Source organism: Notolepis coatsorum (genome assembly GCF_963971535.1).
Source record: "Notolepis coatsorum genome assembly, chromosome: 3".
Classification (NCBI taxonomy): Eukaryota; Metazoa; Chordata; class Actinopteri; order Aulopiformes; family Paralepididae; genus Notolepis; species Notolepis coatsorum.
The window spans coordinates 163,084,643-163,104,067 of NC_140167.1; the positions used below are offsets into that span (position 1 = coordinate 163,084,643).

General features: G+C 43.1%; 1 protein-coding gene across 4 annotated transcripts in view; it reads right to left on the bottom strand.

Moving 5' to 3' along the window:
• Positions 1 to 19,425, bottom strand: part of LOC311224417 (bromodomain adjacent to zinc finger domain protein 2B-like) — a 283,540-nt gene that overhangs the window by 103,702 nt on the left and 160,413 nt on the right. For 3 of the 4 annotated variants that reach the window (XM_084309389.1, XM_084309391.1, XM_084309388.1), the window contains exons 3-4: positions 12,077 to 12,250; positions 1,504 to 1,689 (exon numbers count right to left, since the gene is read on the bottom strand). In XM_084309389.1, coding sequence (XP_084165515.1) covers positions 1,504 to 1,689; positions 12,077 to 12,248 — 358 coding nt within the window. In that variant the 5' untranslated portion in view covers positions 12,249 to 12,250. The remainder of the gene's footprint in view (positions 1 to 1,503; positions 1,690 to 12,076; positions 12,251 to 19,425) is intronic. The other variant, XM_084309390.1, reaches the window with a different exon arrangement.

A 19,425-nucleotide genomic window follows, 5' to 3' on the forward strand; every position in this document is an offset into this window, starting at 1 on the left:
CACATTTAAAGAAATATAATCTGATTGATTGGGGTAATGAGGGACTTAAAATGTGCCTATAATTTTGAGCCGTACTGTATTGTACCCATTCTGCAATCTGTTAATAAAGTTTTCAATCAATCAATAAATGCAGTTAGAAAATCAGGATTTCTGCTATCGACACCTGCTGTCTTTTCAGGTGAGGCGGCCGTGCGCAATTATCCTGAGTATCAAGTCTGGTTCGAATGAACAAGACTGAATCAGCGTTCAAGGAACAGGGAAAGCCTGGATTCCAGGGCTCGAGACTAACGATGTCCCGTCGGCCCGGGGACGATCAAATATTGATTTGGGACGAACAGAAATCTTTTTTGGGCCGCAAACGGGACGAGAGGATTTTATTTTTTTTCACAGGAAATGTGAATGTCAATTAGCCGACTGTCAGTGCGCGCGTATATATATATGAATTATTCTACGTTAATAAAACATACCTGGTGATCAACTACAGTTTGCTGTAAACTGTAGTGTTCTGATAACGACAGCTGCAGCGGGAGCTGGCTCATGCTGGATTTGCGAATAGCATGCAGCTGCAGAGCCGCAGAGCCAGGGGCGCTTTCAGGTCCGGTCACAGGCCCGCTCAACAGCGCCCCCCACCCAACGGCTGAATTGCCAATGGCTGAATTGGAGTAGCGGGCCTGTGACCGGACCTGAAAGCGCCCCTGGCTCTGCGGCTCTGCAGTTGCATACTATTGGGATTTGTTGGGAACAGCAGCACGGAGTCTCGACTCTGGACTTATTTTATTTTATTTTAGCAGCAGTTATCATCAATATCGACCAGGAGGACAGCGCGATCTAAGGGACATGTTTCATTACTAGTCAAGTGTCATTACTTTAGTTATCAAAGGTGGAATCTCTGGACGCAATGACATTATATAGTTTAAAGCTAAACTACGTTTTTCTTTCTTGTTAGGAGAGGGATAACTTATTCAGTTAGATTTGATTTGATCTTTATTTATCTCTAACATTTTCAACCATAAACACACACATTTGTAATAACAAAAAAAACTAAAACGAAATAAAATACAAATAAATTTAAATATATTTTCCTATGGAAGGAATAATCAACATGGCTCCAATTGGTTGACTATAACAGCACCTGACCAAATATCCCTATACTAGCACCTTGTTAAACACTTTTTTATATATATATATATTTATTTATTTTTAATCATAATTATTCTTGTGAAATCTTTCCACCTGGGAGCCTTTTGACTAAATCAATTTATTCTCCCCTTCTCTGAATGGTGTTTCTTATGGCAATAACAACTATAGACGACAAAACCAAAGTAAAGAAACGACATTTGATTTTTGGGACGGTTACATTCACTTTGGGACGGTTAAGATTGTATTTCGGGACGGTTCTGGGACGGTGGTGAAAAAAGTTAGTCTGGAGCCCTGCTGGATTCAAACACTGGGATCGACTTAGTTGAACCAGGTAGGGGGAATAGGGCCCAGGTGGCTCCTCACCTGGAAACGCACCGAGCTGGGAGTGAGCAGCTAGTGCGGCGGACATGCCCAAAGTCCCCAGGCCTCCAAACTCCGAGCGGCCGGGGCCCGCAGCATAGAGCCCGAACGCCGGGTGCCCAACCAGAGGGAAGGCGCTGGACAGTCCAGGCATGAAGTGTTGATCCCCGCTCATACGGAACAGATGGCCTGGAGGACAAACAGGAAGACCGCTTAGAAACACTGAACAAACACAGAACAACACGGCAATCATTTACATAGAGATACTATATCGCACACATAAATGATGGCGCTGAATAATTCATTTATACCATCATTAACTCTTAATATTTGTGATGAAGTCTCATTTAGGGTCTATTACAACAGGGATTTGATAAAAGATTTGTATGGATAGAGATATCATAGTGAGTAACGGGGGGGGGGGCACAGAGTCAGCTTGATCTGTTCAAACATGCTTTAGCAAATAGGAAAAACTGCAGCCTGGGGATCCCCGGGAAGCCCAGTCTGAGTGATGATCATGAGTGTTTTAGGGTCTGCTGCGCACGTTCATGTTTGAATAATTAGAGTGTTGTGGGAGCTGTTACTAGATATAAACACCACATGAACGTAGAGGATGATCAATGTAGAGGATGATCAACGCAGAGAAATATAAACACCACGTGTTTACATTCATTTTCTTTTTTTATATATATCTTTTATTGGTGAAACATAGGTGGTACAGAGAAGCAAAGGTGTATCAATATTTAATATATCACCATGATTATTTTTTTTGCTTTTATGGGACATGACAAGACACGGACAGGACTGAAATTTACCAGGAACAACAAAAAACAACAAAGACAAAAACTAAACAAAATCGAAAACAGGCAAAAAGAAAGTAAAAAAAATATATATAATAATAATAAATAAAGATACAATATCTTGTTTACAAACCTCATTTTAGGGCTGTACCGAATGTCATTTTTTAACATTCGAAGCTTCGATTGAAGTATTCGAACGAAGCTTCGAATGTCTATAAAAAGAAATTTACTTCAAAAAAAGTAAATTAAAAAGGGTATTTTTTCTCAAACTAAATCCTCAATTTTAATAAAGTGATTAATCTGATTAAATTAGTCTTTTTCTTTTATTAAATCAACTTTCTTTAATGAATATAACTCATCAGTTTCGTCAACATAAATAATCCAATAAGGGCACGGTTGGTATGAAGGTGATGGTGACGTCTTATGTATAATATTATAATATTAGTGTAGCCAAACCCCCATTGGTTTAAACAGATTTAAAAAAAAAAATTAAAAGATAAAAAAAGAATAAAATTCATAATTCAAATGTTGATTTAGAATTTGAATGTCAACATTATGATCGAAGATTCAAAGCATTCGTACACCCCTCCTCATTTGCACCCTACCCTAAGTTTTGTACCTCTGCATTGTACCACACATTGTTACTCATTTTACTCTGTATTGTATATATGTATATATTGACTTTACTTAGTTTTTACTTAATTCTTAATTATTATTATTATTATATTTTTTTTTTTACTTACTTTATTTTTACCGTATGTAGGGGCTCATACAGAAACAAGCATTTCATCATAAAGTATTCTGTATTTTGTTGTGACAAATAAACAAACTTGAACTTGAAAACTTGTGAACGTAGTCGTAGAGGATGATCAACACAGAGAAATATAAACACCACATGAACGTAGAGGATGATCAATTCATCAGCTAGTGTAACATAGCTAGTGTAACCTATAGCTAGTGTAAACTATAGCTAGTGTAACATATAGCTAGCGGTTTGTATTACAGTCATATTCCAACTTAACTGAATGCACATGTGTGTGTGGACTACTGTACTATTACAGTTATTGAAATGAACAATGCAACTTCCTTATACAAAAAAAAAAGAAATGAACAATTAAATATCGATACTTGGCGTCCCTGTATCGATACAGTATCGCCACGCAAAGTAACGCGATACTACTACGTATTGATTTTTCCTCCCACCCCTAATATCTAGTGTAACATATAGCTAGTGTAACATATAGCTAGTGTAACCCATAGCTAGTGTAACCTATAGCTAGTGTAAACTATAGCTAGTGTAACATATAGCTAGTAGCTAGTGTAACATATAGCCAGTGTAACATATAGCTAGTGTAACATATAGCTAGTGTAACATATAGCTAGTGTAACATATAGCTAGTGTAACCTATAACTAGTGTAACATATAGCTAGTGTAACCTATAGCTAGTGTAACATATAACTAGTGTAACATATAGCTAGTGTAACATATAGCTAGTGTAACATATAGCTAGTGTAACATATAACTAGTGTAACCTATAGCTAGTGTAACCTATAGCTAGTGTAACATATAGCTAGTGTAACATATAGCTAGTGTAACATATAGCTAGTGTAACATATAATGTAACTAGTGTAACCTATAACTAGTGTAACCTATAGCTAGTGTAACCTATAGCTAGTGTAACATATAGCTAGTGTAACCTATAACTAGTGTAACCTATAGCTAGTGTAACCTATAACTAGTGTAACCTATAGCTAGTGTAACATATAACTAGTGTAACCTATAGCTAGTGTAACATATAGATAGCGTAACATATAGCTAGTGTAATATAAGGGGCTAGTGCAGGGTTCGAAATTAACGGGGGCTTGGGGCAAAATGCCCTCGAAAATTGACCAAATGCCCTCGAAAATCAGTTAATCAGTTAAAAGCCCCCGACAGTTTACTAATTATATATATAATTATATATATGCTCTACAGTGCGAGCATTTCACCCGTATTTGCCCCTAATAATATGTGTGTGTGCGCGAACCGGAAAAATCATTTACTTGCAGAGTGAAGATTACAAAACAGCTCCGCTGTTAATAGTTAAGAAACTGGACTGAAATTCAGTTTTTGGGTGGAATGCAAAGAGGGAGGGAGGCGGGGCCCGCTGCGTGTTACAGGGTGCTTGAGAGGTGCGAACACAGACAGACAGACAGAGAGCTCTGCTCTGCTTTCAGCAAGCATGCATAGTGCTGTGTAACATTAAGTTACACTGCTATCTTAACGTTAGCAAGCTAAGCATCTGCATAGCGCGACCTGTGTAACGTTAAGTAACTTGTGTTCGGCGGGGAAAGACCGTTCCATTTGTAACACAACTCCAAAGAATAACATCCAAATTATCCCGATGCGCATTTACTTCATTCCACAGCGCTGAGCGTGCAACGTATTTCATTGATCGATCTGACAACAACACAACTTGCCCTCAGGGACAATCATATTTAATCTATTTAGATAGAGTATGTATGTATTATTTACAGATAATTGAAGGTACCTCAAAACATGAAACCAAGCCATGTCACACATCGTGTGTGTGTGTGTTACTTGAACAATTGTCACTCTGCTCCTACATTTCTGTGTGCTCCTAAATTTGTATTTAGATTTTATTTATTAACATTTTATTTAGGAGCACATGTGCTCCTTGGGAAAAAGGTTAGCGTAGAGCCCTATATATGGAGACATTAACATTACGTTATCAAACATAGGGACGAAGATTGTAAAAAAAGTGTCAACAATGTTTTATAATCTTTATGTTAATTTTCATTATAAAAATGTTGTGCCCCCGAAATACAAAAAAAGCCCCCGAAAATCAATTAAGGGGGGCAAAAAAAGCCCTTGAATTTTTTTTTTTTTTTCGAACCCTGGGCTAGTGTAACATCTACTGAAGCACACGCTGTAGACAGATCTACTGAAGCACACGCTGGAGACCGAGATCTAATGAAGCACACGCTGTAGACAGAGATCTACTGAAGCACACGCTGGAGACAGATCTACTGAAGCACACGCTGTAGACAGAGATCTACTGAAGCACACGCTGGAGACAGATCTACTGAAGCACACGCTGGAGACAGAGATCTACTGAAGCACACGCTGTAGACAGAGATCTACTGAAGCACACGCTGGAGACAGATCTACTGAAGCACACGCTGGAGACAGAGATCTACTGAAGCACACGCTGGAGACCGAGATCTAATGAAGCACACGCTGTAGACAGAGATCTACTGAAGCACACGCTGGAGACAGATCTACTGAAGCACACGCTGTAGACAGAGATCTACTGAAGCACACACTGGAGACAGAGATCTACTGAAGCACACGCTGGAGACAGAGATCTACTGAAGCACACGCTGGAGACAGAGATCTACTGAAGCACACGCTGGAGACAGATCTACTGAAGCACACGCTGGAGACAGAGATCTACTGAAGCACACGCTGGAGACCGAGATCTAATGAAGCACACGCTGTAGACAGAGATCTACTGAAGCACACGCTGGAGACAGATCTACTGAAGCACACGCTGTAGACAGATCTACTGAAGTACACGCTGTAGACAGAGATCTACTGAAGCACACGCTGTAGACAGAGATCTACTGAAGCACACGCTGTAGACAGAGATCTACTGAAGCACACACTGGAGACAGAGATCTACTGAAGCACACGCTGGAGACAGAGATCTACTGAAGCACACGCTGGAGACAGAGATCTACTGAAGCACACGCTGTAGACAGAGATCTACTGAAGTACACGCTGTAGACAGAGATCTACTGAAGCACACGCTGTAGACAGAGATCTACTGAAGTACACACTGTAGACAGAGATCTACTGAAGCACACGCTGTAGACAGAGATCTACTGAAGCACACGCTGTAGACAGATCTACTGAAGACAGAGATCTACTGAAGCACACGCTGTAGACAGAGATCTACTGAAGTACACGCTGGAGACATAGATCTACTGAAGCACACGCTGGAGACAGAGATCTACTGAAGCACACGCTGTAGACAGATCTACTGAAGCACACGCTGTAGACAGAGATCTACTGAAGCACACGCTGTAGACAGAGATCTACTGAAGCACACGCTGTAGACAGAGATCTACTGAAGCACACGCTGTAGACAGAGATCTACTGAAGCACACGCTGTAGACAGAGATCTACTGAAGCACACGCTGTAGACAGAGATCTACTGAAGCACACGCTGTAGACAGAGATCTACTGAAGCACACGCTGTAGACAGATCTACTGAAGCACACGCTGGAGACAGAGATCTACTGAAGCACACGCTGGAGACAGAGATCTACTGAAGCACACGCTGTAGACAGAGATCTACTGAAGCACACGCTGTAGACAGAGATCTACTGAAGCACACGCTGGAGACAGAGATCTACTGAAGCACACGCTGTAGACAGAGATCTACTGAAGCAAACGCTGGAGACATAGATCTACTGAAGCACACGCTGTAGACATAGATCTACTGAAGCACACGCTGTAGACAGATCTACTGAAGCACACGCTGGAGACAGAGATCTACTGAAGCACACGCTGGAGACAGAGATCTACTGAGCACACGCTGGAGACAGAGATCTACTGAAGCACACGCTGGAGACAGAGATCTACTGAAGCACACGCTGGAGACAGAGATCTACTGAAGCACACGCTGTAGACAGAGATCTACTGAAGTACACGCTGTAGACAGAGATCTACTGAAGCACACGCTGTAGACAGAGATCTACTAAAGCACACGCTGGAGACAGATCTACTGAAGCACACGCTGGAGACAGAGATCTACTGAAGCACACGCTGGAGACAGAGATCTACTGAAGCACACGCTGTAGACAGAGATCTACTGAAGCACACGCTGTAGACAGAGATCTACTGAGCACACGCTGTAGACAGATCTACTGAAGACAGAGATCTACTGAAGCACACGCTGTAGACAGATCTACTGAAGCACACGCTGTAGACAGATCTACTGAAGCACACGCTGGAGACAGAGATCTACTGAAGCACACGCTGGAGACAGAGATCTACTGAAGCACACGCTGTAGACAGAGATCTACTGAAGTACACGCTGTAGACAGAGATCTACTGAAGCACACGCTGGAGACAGAGATCTACTGAAGCACACGCTGTAGACAGAGATCTACTGAAGCACACGCTGTAGACAGAGATCTACTGAGCACACGCTGTAGACAGATCTACTGAAGACAGAGATCTACTGAAGCACACGCTGTAGACAGAGATCTACTGAAGTACACGCTGGAGACATAGATCTACTGAAGCACACGCTGGAGACAGAGATCTACTGAAGCACACGCTGTAGACAGATCTACTGAAGCACACGCTGTAGACAGAGATCTACTGAGCACACGCTGGAGACAGAGATCTACTGAAGCACACGCTGGAGACAGAGATCTACTGAAGCACACGCTGTAGACAGAGATCTACTGAAGCACACGCTGTAGACAGAGATCTACTGAAGCACACGCTGGAGACAGAGATCTACTGAAGCACACGCTGTAGACAGAGATCTACTGAAGCACACACTGTAGACAGAGATCTACTGAAGCACACGCTGTAGACAGAGATCTACTGAAGCACACGCTGTAGACAGAGATCTACTGAAGCACACGCTGTAGACAGAGATCTACTGAAGCACACGCTGGAGACATAGATCTACTGAAGCACACGCTGGAGACATAGATCTACTGAAGCACACGCTGTAGACAGAGATCTACTGAAGCACACGCTGTAGACAGAGATCTACTGAAGCACACGCTGTAGACAGAGATCTACTGAAGCACACGCTGTAGACAGAGATCTACTGAAGCACACGCTGTAGACAGAGATCTACTGAAGCACACGCTGTAGACAGAGATCTACTGAAGCACATGCTGTAGACAGAGATCTACTGAAGCACACGCTGTAGACAGAGATCTACTGAAGCACACGCTGGAGACAGAGATCTACTGAAGTACACGCTGTAGACAGAGATCTACTGAAGCACACGCTGTAGACAGAGATCTACTGAAGCACACGCTGTAGACAGAGATCTACTGAAGCACACGCTGTAGACAGAGATCTACTGAAGCACACGCTGTAGACAGAGATCTACTGAAGCACACGCTGGAGACAGAGATCTACTGAAGCACACGCTGGAGACAGAGATCTACTGAAGCACACGCTGTAGACAGAGATCTACTGAAGCACACGCTGTAGACAGAGATCTACTGAAGTACACGCTGTAGACAGAGATCTACTGAAGCACACGCTGTAGACAGAGATCTACTGAAGCACACGCTGTAGACAGAGATCTACTGAAGCACACGCTGTAGACAGAGATCTACTGAAGCACACGCTGTAGACAGAGATCTACTGAAGCACACGCTGTAGACAGATCTACTGAAGCACACGCTGTAGACAGAGATCTACTGAAGCACATGCTGTAGACAGAGATCTACTGAAGCACACGCTGTAGACAGAGATCTACTGAAGCACACGCTGTAGACAGAGATCTACTGAAGCACACGCTGTAGACAGAGATCTACTGAAGCACACGCTGTAGACAGAGATCTACTGAAGCACACGCTGGAGACAGAGATCTACTGAAGCACACGCTGTAGACAGAGATCTACTGAAGCACACGCTGTAGACAGAGATCTACTGAAGCACACGCTGTAGACAGATCTACTGAAGCACACGCTGTAGACAGATCTACTGAAGCACACGCTGTAGACAGAGATCTACTGAAGCACACGCTGTAGACAGAGATCTACTGAAGCACACGCTGTAGACAGAGATCTACTGAAGCACACGCTGTAGACAGAGATCTACTGAAGCACACGCTGTAGACAGAGATCTACTGAAGCACACGCTGGAGACAGATCTACTGAAGCACACGCTGTAGACAGAGATCTACTGAAGCACACGCTGTAGACAGAGATCTACTGAAGCACACGCTGTAGACAGAGATCTACTGAAGCACACGCTGGAGACAGAGATCTACTGAAGCACACGCTGTAGACAGAGATCTACTGAAGCACACGCTGTAGACAGAGATCTACTGAAGCACACGCTGTAGACAGAGATCTACTGAAGCACACGCTGTAGACAGAGATCTACTGAAGCACACGCTGGAGAGATCTACTAAAGCACACGCTGTAGACAGAGATCTACTGAAGCACACGCTGGAGACAGAGATCTACTGAAGCACACGCTGGAGACAGAGATCTACTGAAGCACATGCTGTAGACAGAGATCTACTGAAGCACACGCTGGAGACAGAGATCTACTGAAGCACACGCTGTAGACAGAGATCTACTGAAGCACACGCTGGAGACAGATCTACTGAAGCACACGCTGTAGACAGAGATCTACTGAAGCACACGCTGTAGACAGAGATCTACTGAAGCACACGCTGTAGACAGAGATCTACTGAAGCACACGCTGGAGACAGAGATCTGAAGCACACGCTGGAGACAGAGATCTACTGAAGCACACGCTGTAGACAGAGATCTACTGAAGCACACGCTGGAGACAGAGATCTACTGAAGCACATGCTGTAGACAGAGATCTACTGAAACACACGCTGTAGACAGATCTACTGAAGCACACGCTGTAGACAGAGATCTACTGAAGCACACGCTGGAGACAGAGATCTACTGAAGCACACGCTGTAGACAGATCTACTGAAGCACACGCTGGAGACAGAGATCTACTGAAGCACACGCTATAGACAGAGATCTACTGAAGCACACGCTGTAGACAGAGATCTACTGAAGCACACGCTGGAGACAGAGATCTACTGAAGCACACGCTGGAGACAGAGATCTACTGAAACACACGCTGTAGACAGAGATCTACTGAAGCACACGCTGTAGACAGAGATCTACTGAAGCACACGCTGTAGACAGAGATCTACTGAAGCACACGCTGTAGACAGAGATCTACTGAAGCACACGCTGTAGACAGAGATCTACTGAAGCACACGCTGTAGACAGAGATCTACTGAAGCACACGCTGTAGACAGAGATCTACTGAAGCACACGCTGTAGACAGAGATCTACTGAAGCACACGCTGTAGACAGAGATCTACTGAAGCACACGCTGTAGACAGATCTACTGACGCACACGCTGTAGACAGAGATCTACTGAAGCACATGCTGGAGACAGAGATCTACTGAAGCACACGCTGTCGACAGAGATCTACTGAAGCACACGCTGTAGACAGAGATCTACTGAAGCACACGCTGTAGACAGAGATCTACTGAAGCACACGCTGTAGACAGAGATCTACTGAAGCACACGCTGGAGACAGAGATCTACTGAAGCACACGCTGTAGACAGGGATCTACTGAAGCACACGCTGTAGACAGAGATCTACTGAAGCACACGCTGTAGACAGAGATCTACTGAAGCACACGCTGTAGACAGATCTACTGAAGCACATGGTGTAGACAGAGATCTACTGAAGCACACGCTGTAGACAGAGATCTACTGAAGCACACGCTGGAGACAGAGATCTACTGAAGCACACGCTGGAGAGATCTACTGAAGCACACGCTGTAGACAGAGATCTACTGAAGCACACGCTGGAGACAGAGATCTACTGAAGCACACGCTGGAGACAGAGATCTACTGAAGCACATGCTGTAGACAGAGATCTACTGAAGCACACGCTGTAGACAGAGATCTACTGAAGCACACGCTGTAGACAGAGATCTACTGAAGCACACGCTGTAGACACGTCTGTACAAAAGAACGTGTTGAAGACAGATCTCCACTAATGGTGAGAAGTCAGAATTAGGCCGGTGTGTGTGGTTCTTTAATTCTGTCTTCACTCCAAAATAAATTTGCTGGAGAATCTCAACACATGCTTGGTGTAAGGGTGGGGGACAGGGGGGTAGGGAGGATGGAAATGAATAATGTATGAGAATATCTCTAATTTGTTCTCCATTGTAACAGCATGACCAAAAGAAAACACTTTTTAGGGGGCATTTCTTATCATGAAAGAAGAAGAAAATAAATCACAAATCACAGTGTGAGAAAATATGCATGTTATTCTCTGGTCAAGGGTAATCTGACAGTTTATGCAACACCACTGCATAATGGCTTTGACCACAATTAGTATGCAGAGAAAATACCCCCCCCCCCTGACAGACGTGTCAAATCACGCTGGCTAAACTGGAGCTAAAGGTTGTCAACAGACATCCACCAGGCCCCACACACACATTTCAGACACACACACATCTCAGGCACCGCTTCTTAATGATTGGCATTCATTAATTCACTGGCTTTTGGATTCCTGCAGAAGCTCGTAGGAGAGGTGTGAGACTGGCTGGGAGATGGAGAGAGAGAGAGATAGAGAGAGCAAGAGAGAGAGAGGCTGGGAGGGAGGGAGGCTGGGAGAGAGAGAGAGAGAGAGAGAGAGAGAGAGAGGCTGGGAGGGAGAGGAGAGATACAGAGACAGGCTGGGAGGGAGAGAGAGAGAGAGGCTGGGAGGGAGAGCGAGAGGGAGAGAGGCTGGGAGAGAGCGAGAGAGAGAGAGGCTGGGAGAGAGGCTGGGAGAGAGAGAGAGACAGACACAGAGACAGACACACACAGAGACAGAGAGACAGACACAGAGAGAGACAGAGATAGAGAGACACAGACACACACAGAGACAGAGACACAGAGACAGACGCATGATACAGAGACAGAGGCACAGACAGACACAGAGACAGAGTGTGTGTACAATACATACCACAGGTGGTGAGCGGGGAGCTGGCTGAGGGGCTGTGAGCCGGGCTGGGCTTGGAGGAGGGGGCGTGGGGCAGAGCCGGGGAGGAGCAGGCCGAGGAGGAGGCCATGTGCAGGGAGGACGGGGCGGAGGACGGGGCGGAGGACGGGGACGTCAGTCGCTCTCCAGACTCCATATCTGTCAAACACAATCCAATCAACACGCTTAGAAAAAGCAAGGGGAAGAAAAGACGAGGAGAAAGGAGAGAGAGAGAGGGGAGGAGGGTAAACGACACTCGCGCCACACACCCCACTGAGAGTCAGTCTCATTGTCTCTCTCTCTCTCTCTCCCTCTACAATACAGTGTCTCTGCTGGCTGCTGCAGGTCTATGGCTTCAAATCCATCAGACAGATTTAGTGGAAGCGGCATTTAATATGTGACAATCAAGGCGAGAGCTGAGCAACTCCACCATATAGTATAAGGCTAATATCATCAGCATACTTGTGCATAGTTACATTAATTATGCAGATAAAGAAACGGGGATAAACGCAAGCATAATCTCTGTCTCGCATGCACATATTGTGCTCAAGCACGACACATACACTAGTTTTTTCGATACATATCAATTCTGAATATTTAAAACGGTTTCAATACTCATTTCCCGCAATATCAATATTTAATTATTCATACAAAATAAAAATAAATAAAAAATGTGTATAAGGAAGTTGCATTGTTCATTTCAATACCTGTAAATAAATAATAGTACAGTAGTCCACACACACACATGTGCATTCAGTTAAGTTGGAATATGACTGTAATACAAACAGTTCAGTTTGTCAAGTACATCCAACACAGATTACAGTGTTTACACCTGTCTGCTTGAGAAAATACCATGTTCTGCAATAAAAATTATTGAAGTGAGATGAACAGACTGAACTTTATTTTATTAGATAAAACATGTTGACAAAGTTTTACTTTGCAGTTGAAAAAAGGTAATAAAATAATTTGTTGATCAAAAAAAATTATATATATTTATCTTCTTTTTTTTACATTTTAAGATTGAACCTTTTTCCCTGTGGTATCGAAAATGGTATCGAATATCGATACTTTCCAAGGTACCGTATCGAAGTTCGAAATTCCAGTATCCTGACAACACTAACACACACACACACACACCTTGTGGCAACCCTGTTATGTGTACCCATCACTTGACAATATTAAGCATCTAATGAAGCTTCATCAGGAAGCATTAAGTACTATTTAACAATAATAATAATAATAATAATAATAATAATAATAATAATAATAATAATAATAATAATAATAATAATAATAATAATAATAATAATAATAATAATAATAATAATAATAATGATTATTATTATAATGACTATCCCATCTATTAGGAATACTGTGTTCATCTATCACGTAACTGTCGTACTTCCTGTGGCAGTCTCTCTCTCCCTCTCCCCCTCTCTCTCTCATAAAGTCATGTGTCCCGTGTTCTCTCACTCTCTCTCTCTCTCCCTCCCTCTCTCTCATAAAGTCATGTGTCCCGTGTTCTCTCACTCACTCTCTCTCTCTCCCTCCCTCTCTCTCATAAAGTCCTGTGTCCCATGTTGTGTCTGTATATCTTATATATATTTTCTCTCTCTCTCTCTCTGCCCCTCTCTCTCTCCGCCCCTCTCCCCCCCCTCCCTCCCTCCCTTAAAGTCATGTGTCCCATGGTGTTTATACAGGCCACAGTGGGGAAGAAGCCGGTCGTTCCAGCGTCTCCTCCATTATTTATGCCACTTCACATCCCGGACCATCGCAGAAAAGCCAGCGTCTGAAATCCTCTTTAGCGCGCGGGTCCCCACCAGTGTTTTACAGCCCTGCTTTTGTTATTGTATTGTACATTACACAAACAATTTCAAACATCTCCCCGGTGACGCTCTCCTCTGCGCGGCGCGGTGCAGGGGGGCGGGTGATTAAATCCGGGAGACAAAGCTGTCCTCTGAATATCAAGTGTCGCCCCCCCCCCCCCCCCCCCCCCCCCTCGCCGGGAACAGTGCTGATGAAACGCAAACGACATGAAAGAAAGCTGCCGTCCGTGTTGCGTGGGGGGGGCTGGGAGGCCGGCGCTTCCTTCTGCCGTGGCGTGTGTGTGCGGCGTGTGTGTGGCACGCGCGACTAATTTCCAAAAGGACAGAGGTGACTCGGTAATTATAACGGCAAAGGAAACAACAAACAAACAAAGACATCCTGTAGTTTCACGCCGGCCACACAGAGCTCCGTCTACAGAGAACTCTGGGGGGACCGGAGGAGAACACCGGAGGTCAATATGGAAGTACATACATACCAACGTGACAGAGGTCCATCAGTAGACTCGAGCACAAGTGTTGCTGCGTGACTACCGTGTGCCTACTCAGCAGCATGCGTTTAATGTTTCCTACATTATTTGCCCCACTTCTTCATTTGGCCGTGACATGTTGCAGACTTCCTCTTGGGCAATGGCTTCACGCCGCAAAGGCAAACTGACGTTTTCATCTCTCGTCAGCTCAACTCTCTGGAGGAGCTGAGGAGAGAACAGGTGTTTCCTTAACCAGGCCCACCAACTGATCACCGGCGGACAGAGTGGTCCAGTGGATGAGGCTACTGTACATCTGGATGAGGTTACTGTATGTCTGGATGAGGTTACTGTACGTCTGGATGATGTTACTGTACGTCTGGATGAGGCTACTGTACATCTGGATGAGGCTACTGTACGTCTAGATGAGGTTACTGTACGTCTGGATGAGGCTACTGTACATCTGGATGAGGTTACTGTACGTCTGGATGAGGTTACTGTACGTCTGGATGAGGCTACTGTATGTCTGGATGAGGTTACTGTACGTCTGGATGAGGTTACTGTACATCAGCTGGATGAGGCTTACAGTACGAACCCAAAGAGGAAAGAAAAATAAATAATGGTGCATTTATAGCACAGCTTTTATCCAAAGAGCTTTACAGTTTATTCCTCACATTTTACACATTCACACCGACGGTGGAGGCGACCACTTAGGTGCCAACCTGCTCATCGGGAGCAGTTAGGTGTTAAGTGTCTTGCTCAAGGACACTTCGACACGTTGCCCGGGAGGAGTGGGAATCGAACCGGGAACCTCCGGCTTACAAGACAACTAACTGCTCTACCTCCCGAGCCACTGTCACCCCCATCCTGAGCCACCAGCAAAAACAAAAGAGACAAAAATGCAGACAAGCGATGATGGGTGCAAAAAAAACAAACGCTTTTTTTTTTTCACAAGCCAATCCGGACTCCATTATGGCAAATTAAAACGGGTTTAAGCAGCTGAATTAGCTTGATTTTACAGGTAATTAACACAAAGGCGCAGTGGAATAGCGAGTATTCCGGGTGCAATATCGCCTCGGCATGCAGCGAAATTAATTTGACTCGGGGTGTGTGTGTGTAGAGCCGGTCTTGAGCTCCTGACAGCGAGCGAGGCACAAAGAACACACAGTGGACACATTCCAAACAGCGGGCTGCGGGTCTCCTGCATGCTAATGCGCTGAAGATGATTTATAGGAGAAATGGCGCTGGCTGAATCAAAGTCACGTCTGCAGATATGACTACACACACAATGCAGCTGTCAGCCCATAAATAAGACCCCCCCCCCCACACCACCACCCACCCACCCTCTCCCAGGAATCCAGGGGGCTTATAAACAGACCTCTACATTCTAATGAAACAAAGCACACATCTTGGCTCACTCCCTAAATGGCCCTGAACATTTAAATGCAGGGATGGAGAGGAGTGCACGTCTCAAAGCGGAGGAACTGGACCGAGTGTCGAGGATGTGGCGGCATGGATCCTAATACCCGACAACCCTGTAGGTTAGATTTAAAGAGATCACTTTTCCATGTCTACCAGTAACAGTAACACTAACACTAACACACACAGTTATTCAGGGTCATCAGTTACTCATAGACATCAGTAAATCAGAGACATCAGTTACTTAGAGACATCAGTTACTCAGAGACATCAGTTACTTAAAGACATCAGTTACTCAGAGACATCAGTTACTCAGTTACATCAGTTACTCAGAGACATCAGTTACTCAGAGACACTAACACTAACACTAACACACACAGTTATTCAGGGTCATCAGTTATTTTATATATATATATATATATATTTTATATATTAATGATATATGTGAAGTGTCAAACATATTGAAATTTGTTTTATTTGCTGACGATACAAATTTCTTCAGTTCAGGAAAATACCTTAAAAAATTAGCAGATGATATTGTAAATGAAATGTGTAAACTTAAGATATGGTTTGATAACAATAAGCTATCCCTAAATTTGGAAAAAACGAAATTTATGATATTTACTAATCGAAAGAAGGACAATGTGGCATTATGTATTGACGGAGTTAATATTGAAAGAGTATCCGAGTTAAAATATTTGGGTGTTATGTTGGATGAGAAATTGACATGGAAGCCACATATAATGTACATAAAAAATAAGGTAGCCAAGAGTGTTTTTGTTTTGAACAAGGCAAAGAATGTGCTTGATTATAATTCTATGCGAATATTATATTGTTCACTCATCCTACCATATTTGAGTTACTGTGTGGAAGTGTGGGGTAACACGTATGAAAGCAACATAAAGCCATTATTTATATTACAGAAGAGAGCAGTAAGAATAGTTCACAATGTAGATTCAAGAGAACATACCAACGAATTATTTATTAAATCCAGACTATTGAAACTTAAAGAGTTAGCTGAAATACAGACTTTATTAGTTTTGTTTAGAGCAAAATGCAGAGTATTACCAGCAAATATACAGAGGTTGTTCGTTCCCTGTCCAGATGACAGCAGAAGGAAATTAAATTTTAAACACCAATTTGCACGAACAACCTTAAAACAAAGGTGCACCTCAGTTATAGGTATCAAACTATGGAACTCTTTGCAGAACGATGAAAAGAGTTCCAATAATATATTTCACTTCAAAAGGTTGTGCAAAGAAAAGATACATAGACAGTATAGCACAGTTTAGTATAATATTGCAGTTTAGCGTGTCAGGACGTAGCATAGAGTTGTAGTGTAGGCCAGTATGAGTATAGTAATATAGTATATAGCAGCGTAACATAGAATAATAATATATTAAAATATTGTATAATACTGTACCAATATGGTGTAGAATAAATAGTATGATTTAGTTATATTATAATAAAATAGAAATTAGATAGTATATAGAAGTATAATACATTATATAAGTGTGTGTGTGTGGGGGTGTGTGTGTGTAAATGAATTAACCTAAATATGTAGTTTGACTGATAGATAGACAAAATGGGTTTATTTATGTTGATTTAATTTGGTTGTGTTGATGTTAAATTTTTATTTATTTTTTGCAAAATGGGTATATTCTGTTTGGTTTTACACAATATGTCTATCGGTGTGTTGTACGTGTGTAGGGGCAGGTATATATAAGATTTTTTCTTCTTCCTGTTCCTTTCGGCCATGGTATTTTTTGTGAATTATGTGAATATGTACTGTTGGACTGTGGTGATTCCATGTACGGATAAATAAAATGATGATGATGATATCAGAGACATCAGTTACATCAGTTACTCAGAGACATCAGTTACTCAGAGACATCAGTTACTCAGACATCAGTTACTGATATACATTTTAGATCATACCGCCCAGCCCGCGTGTATACTTTCCGCAACGGAGTTCGGTTTCCGGGTTCCTCTGATTGGCCGCGACCCCCACGTGACCCGCCCCCCTTATCGCTGCCGCTGGCCGCTGTGTTGCAGCGCAGAGCGCTCGCTTCCTGAGTCACGAAACGCGCCACTCTGCTGTCAAGAAACGCGCTGTTGGTAACTCATCTTAATGTGCTGCTTATGCACCACATCAAAACATGTAAAATATTTAAACAACCATTAAGCAGTGTTGGGCGCGTTACTCAGGAAGTATAGGCGTTGTGGAAAGCAGGATGAGAGACCGTAGATTTCAGTGTGTATCATTTAATCATTTATCATTTAACATTTGAAAGGCATACATTGTTGTCATACAGAAGTACAGAATACTTTTATACAAAATGCTTCTTACTGTTACGCTACAGAGACTGTGCTAGACAAGATAAGTATGAAATAAAATAGTATAGCATGTAAAATAGAAGTAAAAATAGAGGTCACAGTGTTCAGTATAGACATATGTACAATGTTCGATGCAGAATAGAAGTAACTGAGTTACCATACAATATACAATATACTATGCAATGTACTAATATACAATACTATATATTGCAAAGCAGAAATGGGATGAGGTACAATTTAGGTACAATTTACAGTAAGGTGTACGAGTTGTAGTGCAAATCCTTTACCAATAAATATAAAGTGTGTTTAGGTGATCTAAAGTGTGGAGAGTGGGTGCTGCAGTGTGTTTGTTTCATTCTGATTTAATTACTGGACTGTCATTATTGTTATTATTATTTCTGTTATTGTCCTGTGATTCATCGTTGATTATTACTGTTACTGTGGCCCAATTTATTAGGCAATCCGAGGACATCGTCCCCATAATGATCAATAATACACCACACAAAATTGCTCTCTATGCGGATGACCTACTGATTTTTATGGACGACCCTTCCCGGTCGGCCACAAAATTACTGTGAATAATCGACGACTTTGGTAAATTGTCAGGCTTTAAGATTAACTGGAACAAATCAGCCTGCCTACCTCTTAATGAGCTGGCCAAGGCGGTGCGACTACCAGCTGATATCCCCATAGTGGAACATTTTAAATACTTAGGCATAGAGATATTCCCCACGCTGAGTCAAACTACTAAGTACAACTTCACGGTTACTTATGATAAAATACGCCAGGATCTAGACAGATGGTCGTCCCTTCCTAACTCCTTACAAGCCCGGGCTTCCATAATCAAAATGAACGTCCTGCCTAGGATACATTTTGTTAGCTCAATGCTCCCCCTGCCCCCTCCAATAGACCACTGGCGCAAGGTACAATCGATGGTATCTAAGTTTATCTGGAATAACAAACGCCCGAGAATCAAAAGAGCTACTACTCAACGTAGAAAACAAGATGGGGGCCTCGCAATCCCTGATTTTAAGCTTTATTTCTGGTCCTTTTCACTGAGACCTCTGATGTGCTGGCTAGACCCTGTAGAGGCTGTTTCTTGGCGCTCCTTAGAAGCGGCGGCGGTCTCACCGCTAAGATTGCAGGATGTACTGTAGTGTACTCCACTGTCCCTATTTCGAAATGCCGACTGAGATATAGACCGATCATAACTCACGTGATCCAAACATGGCGTAATGTACAGAAGTCATGTGGGGTTAAATGCCCATGGCACCTGGACTCTCCAATT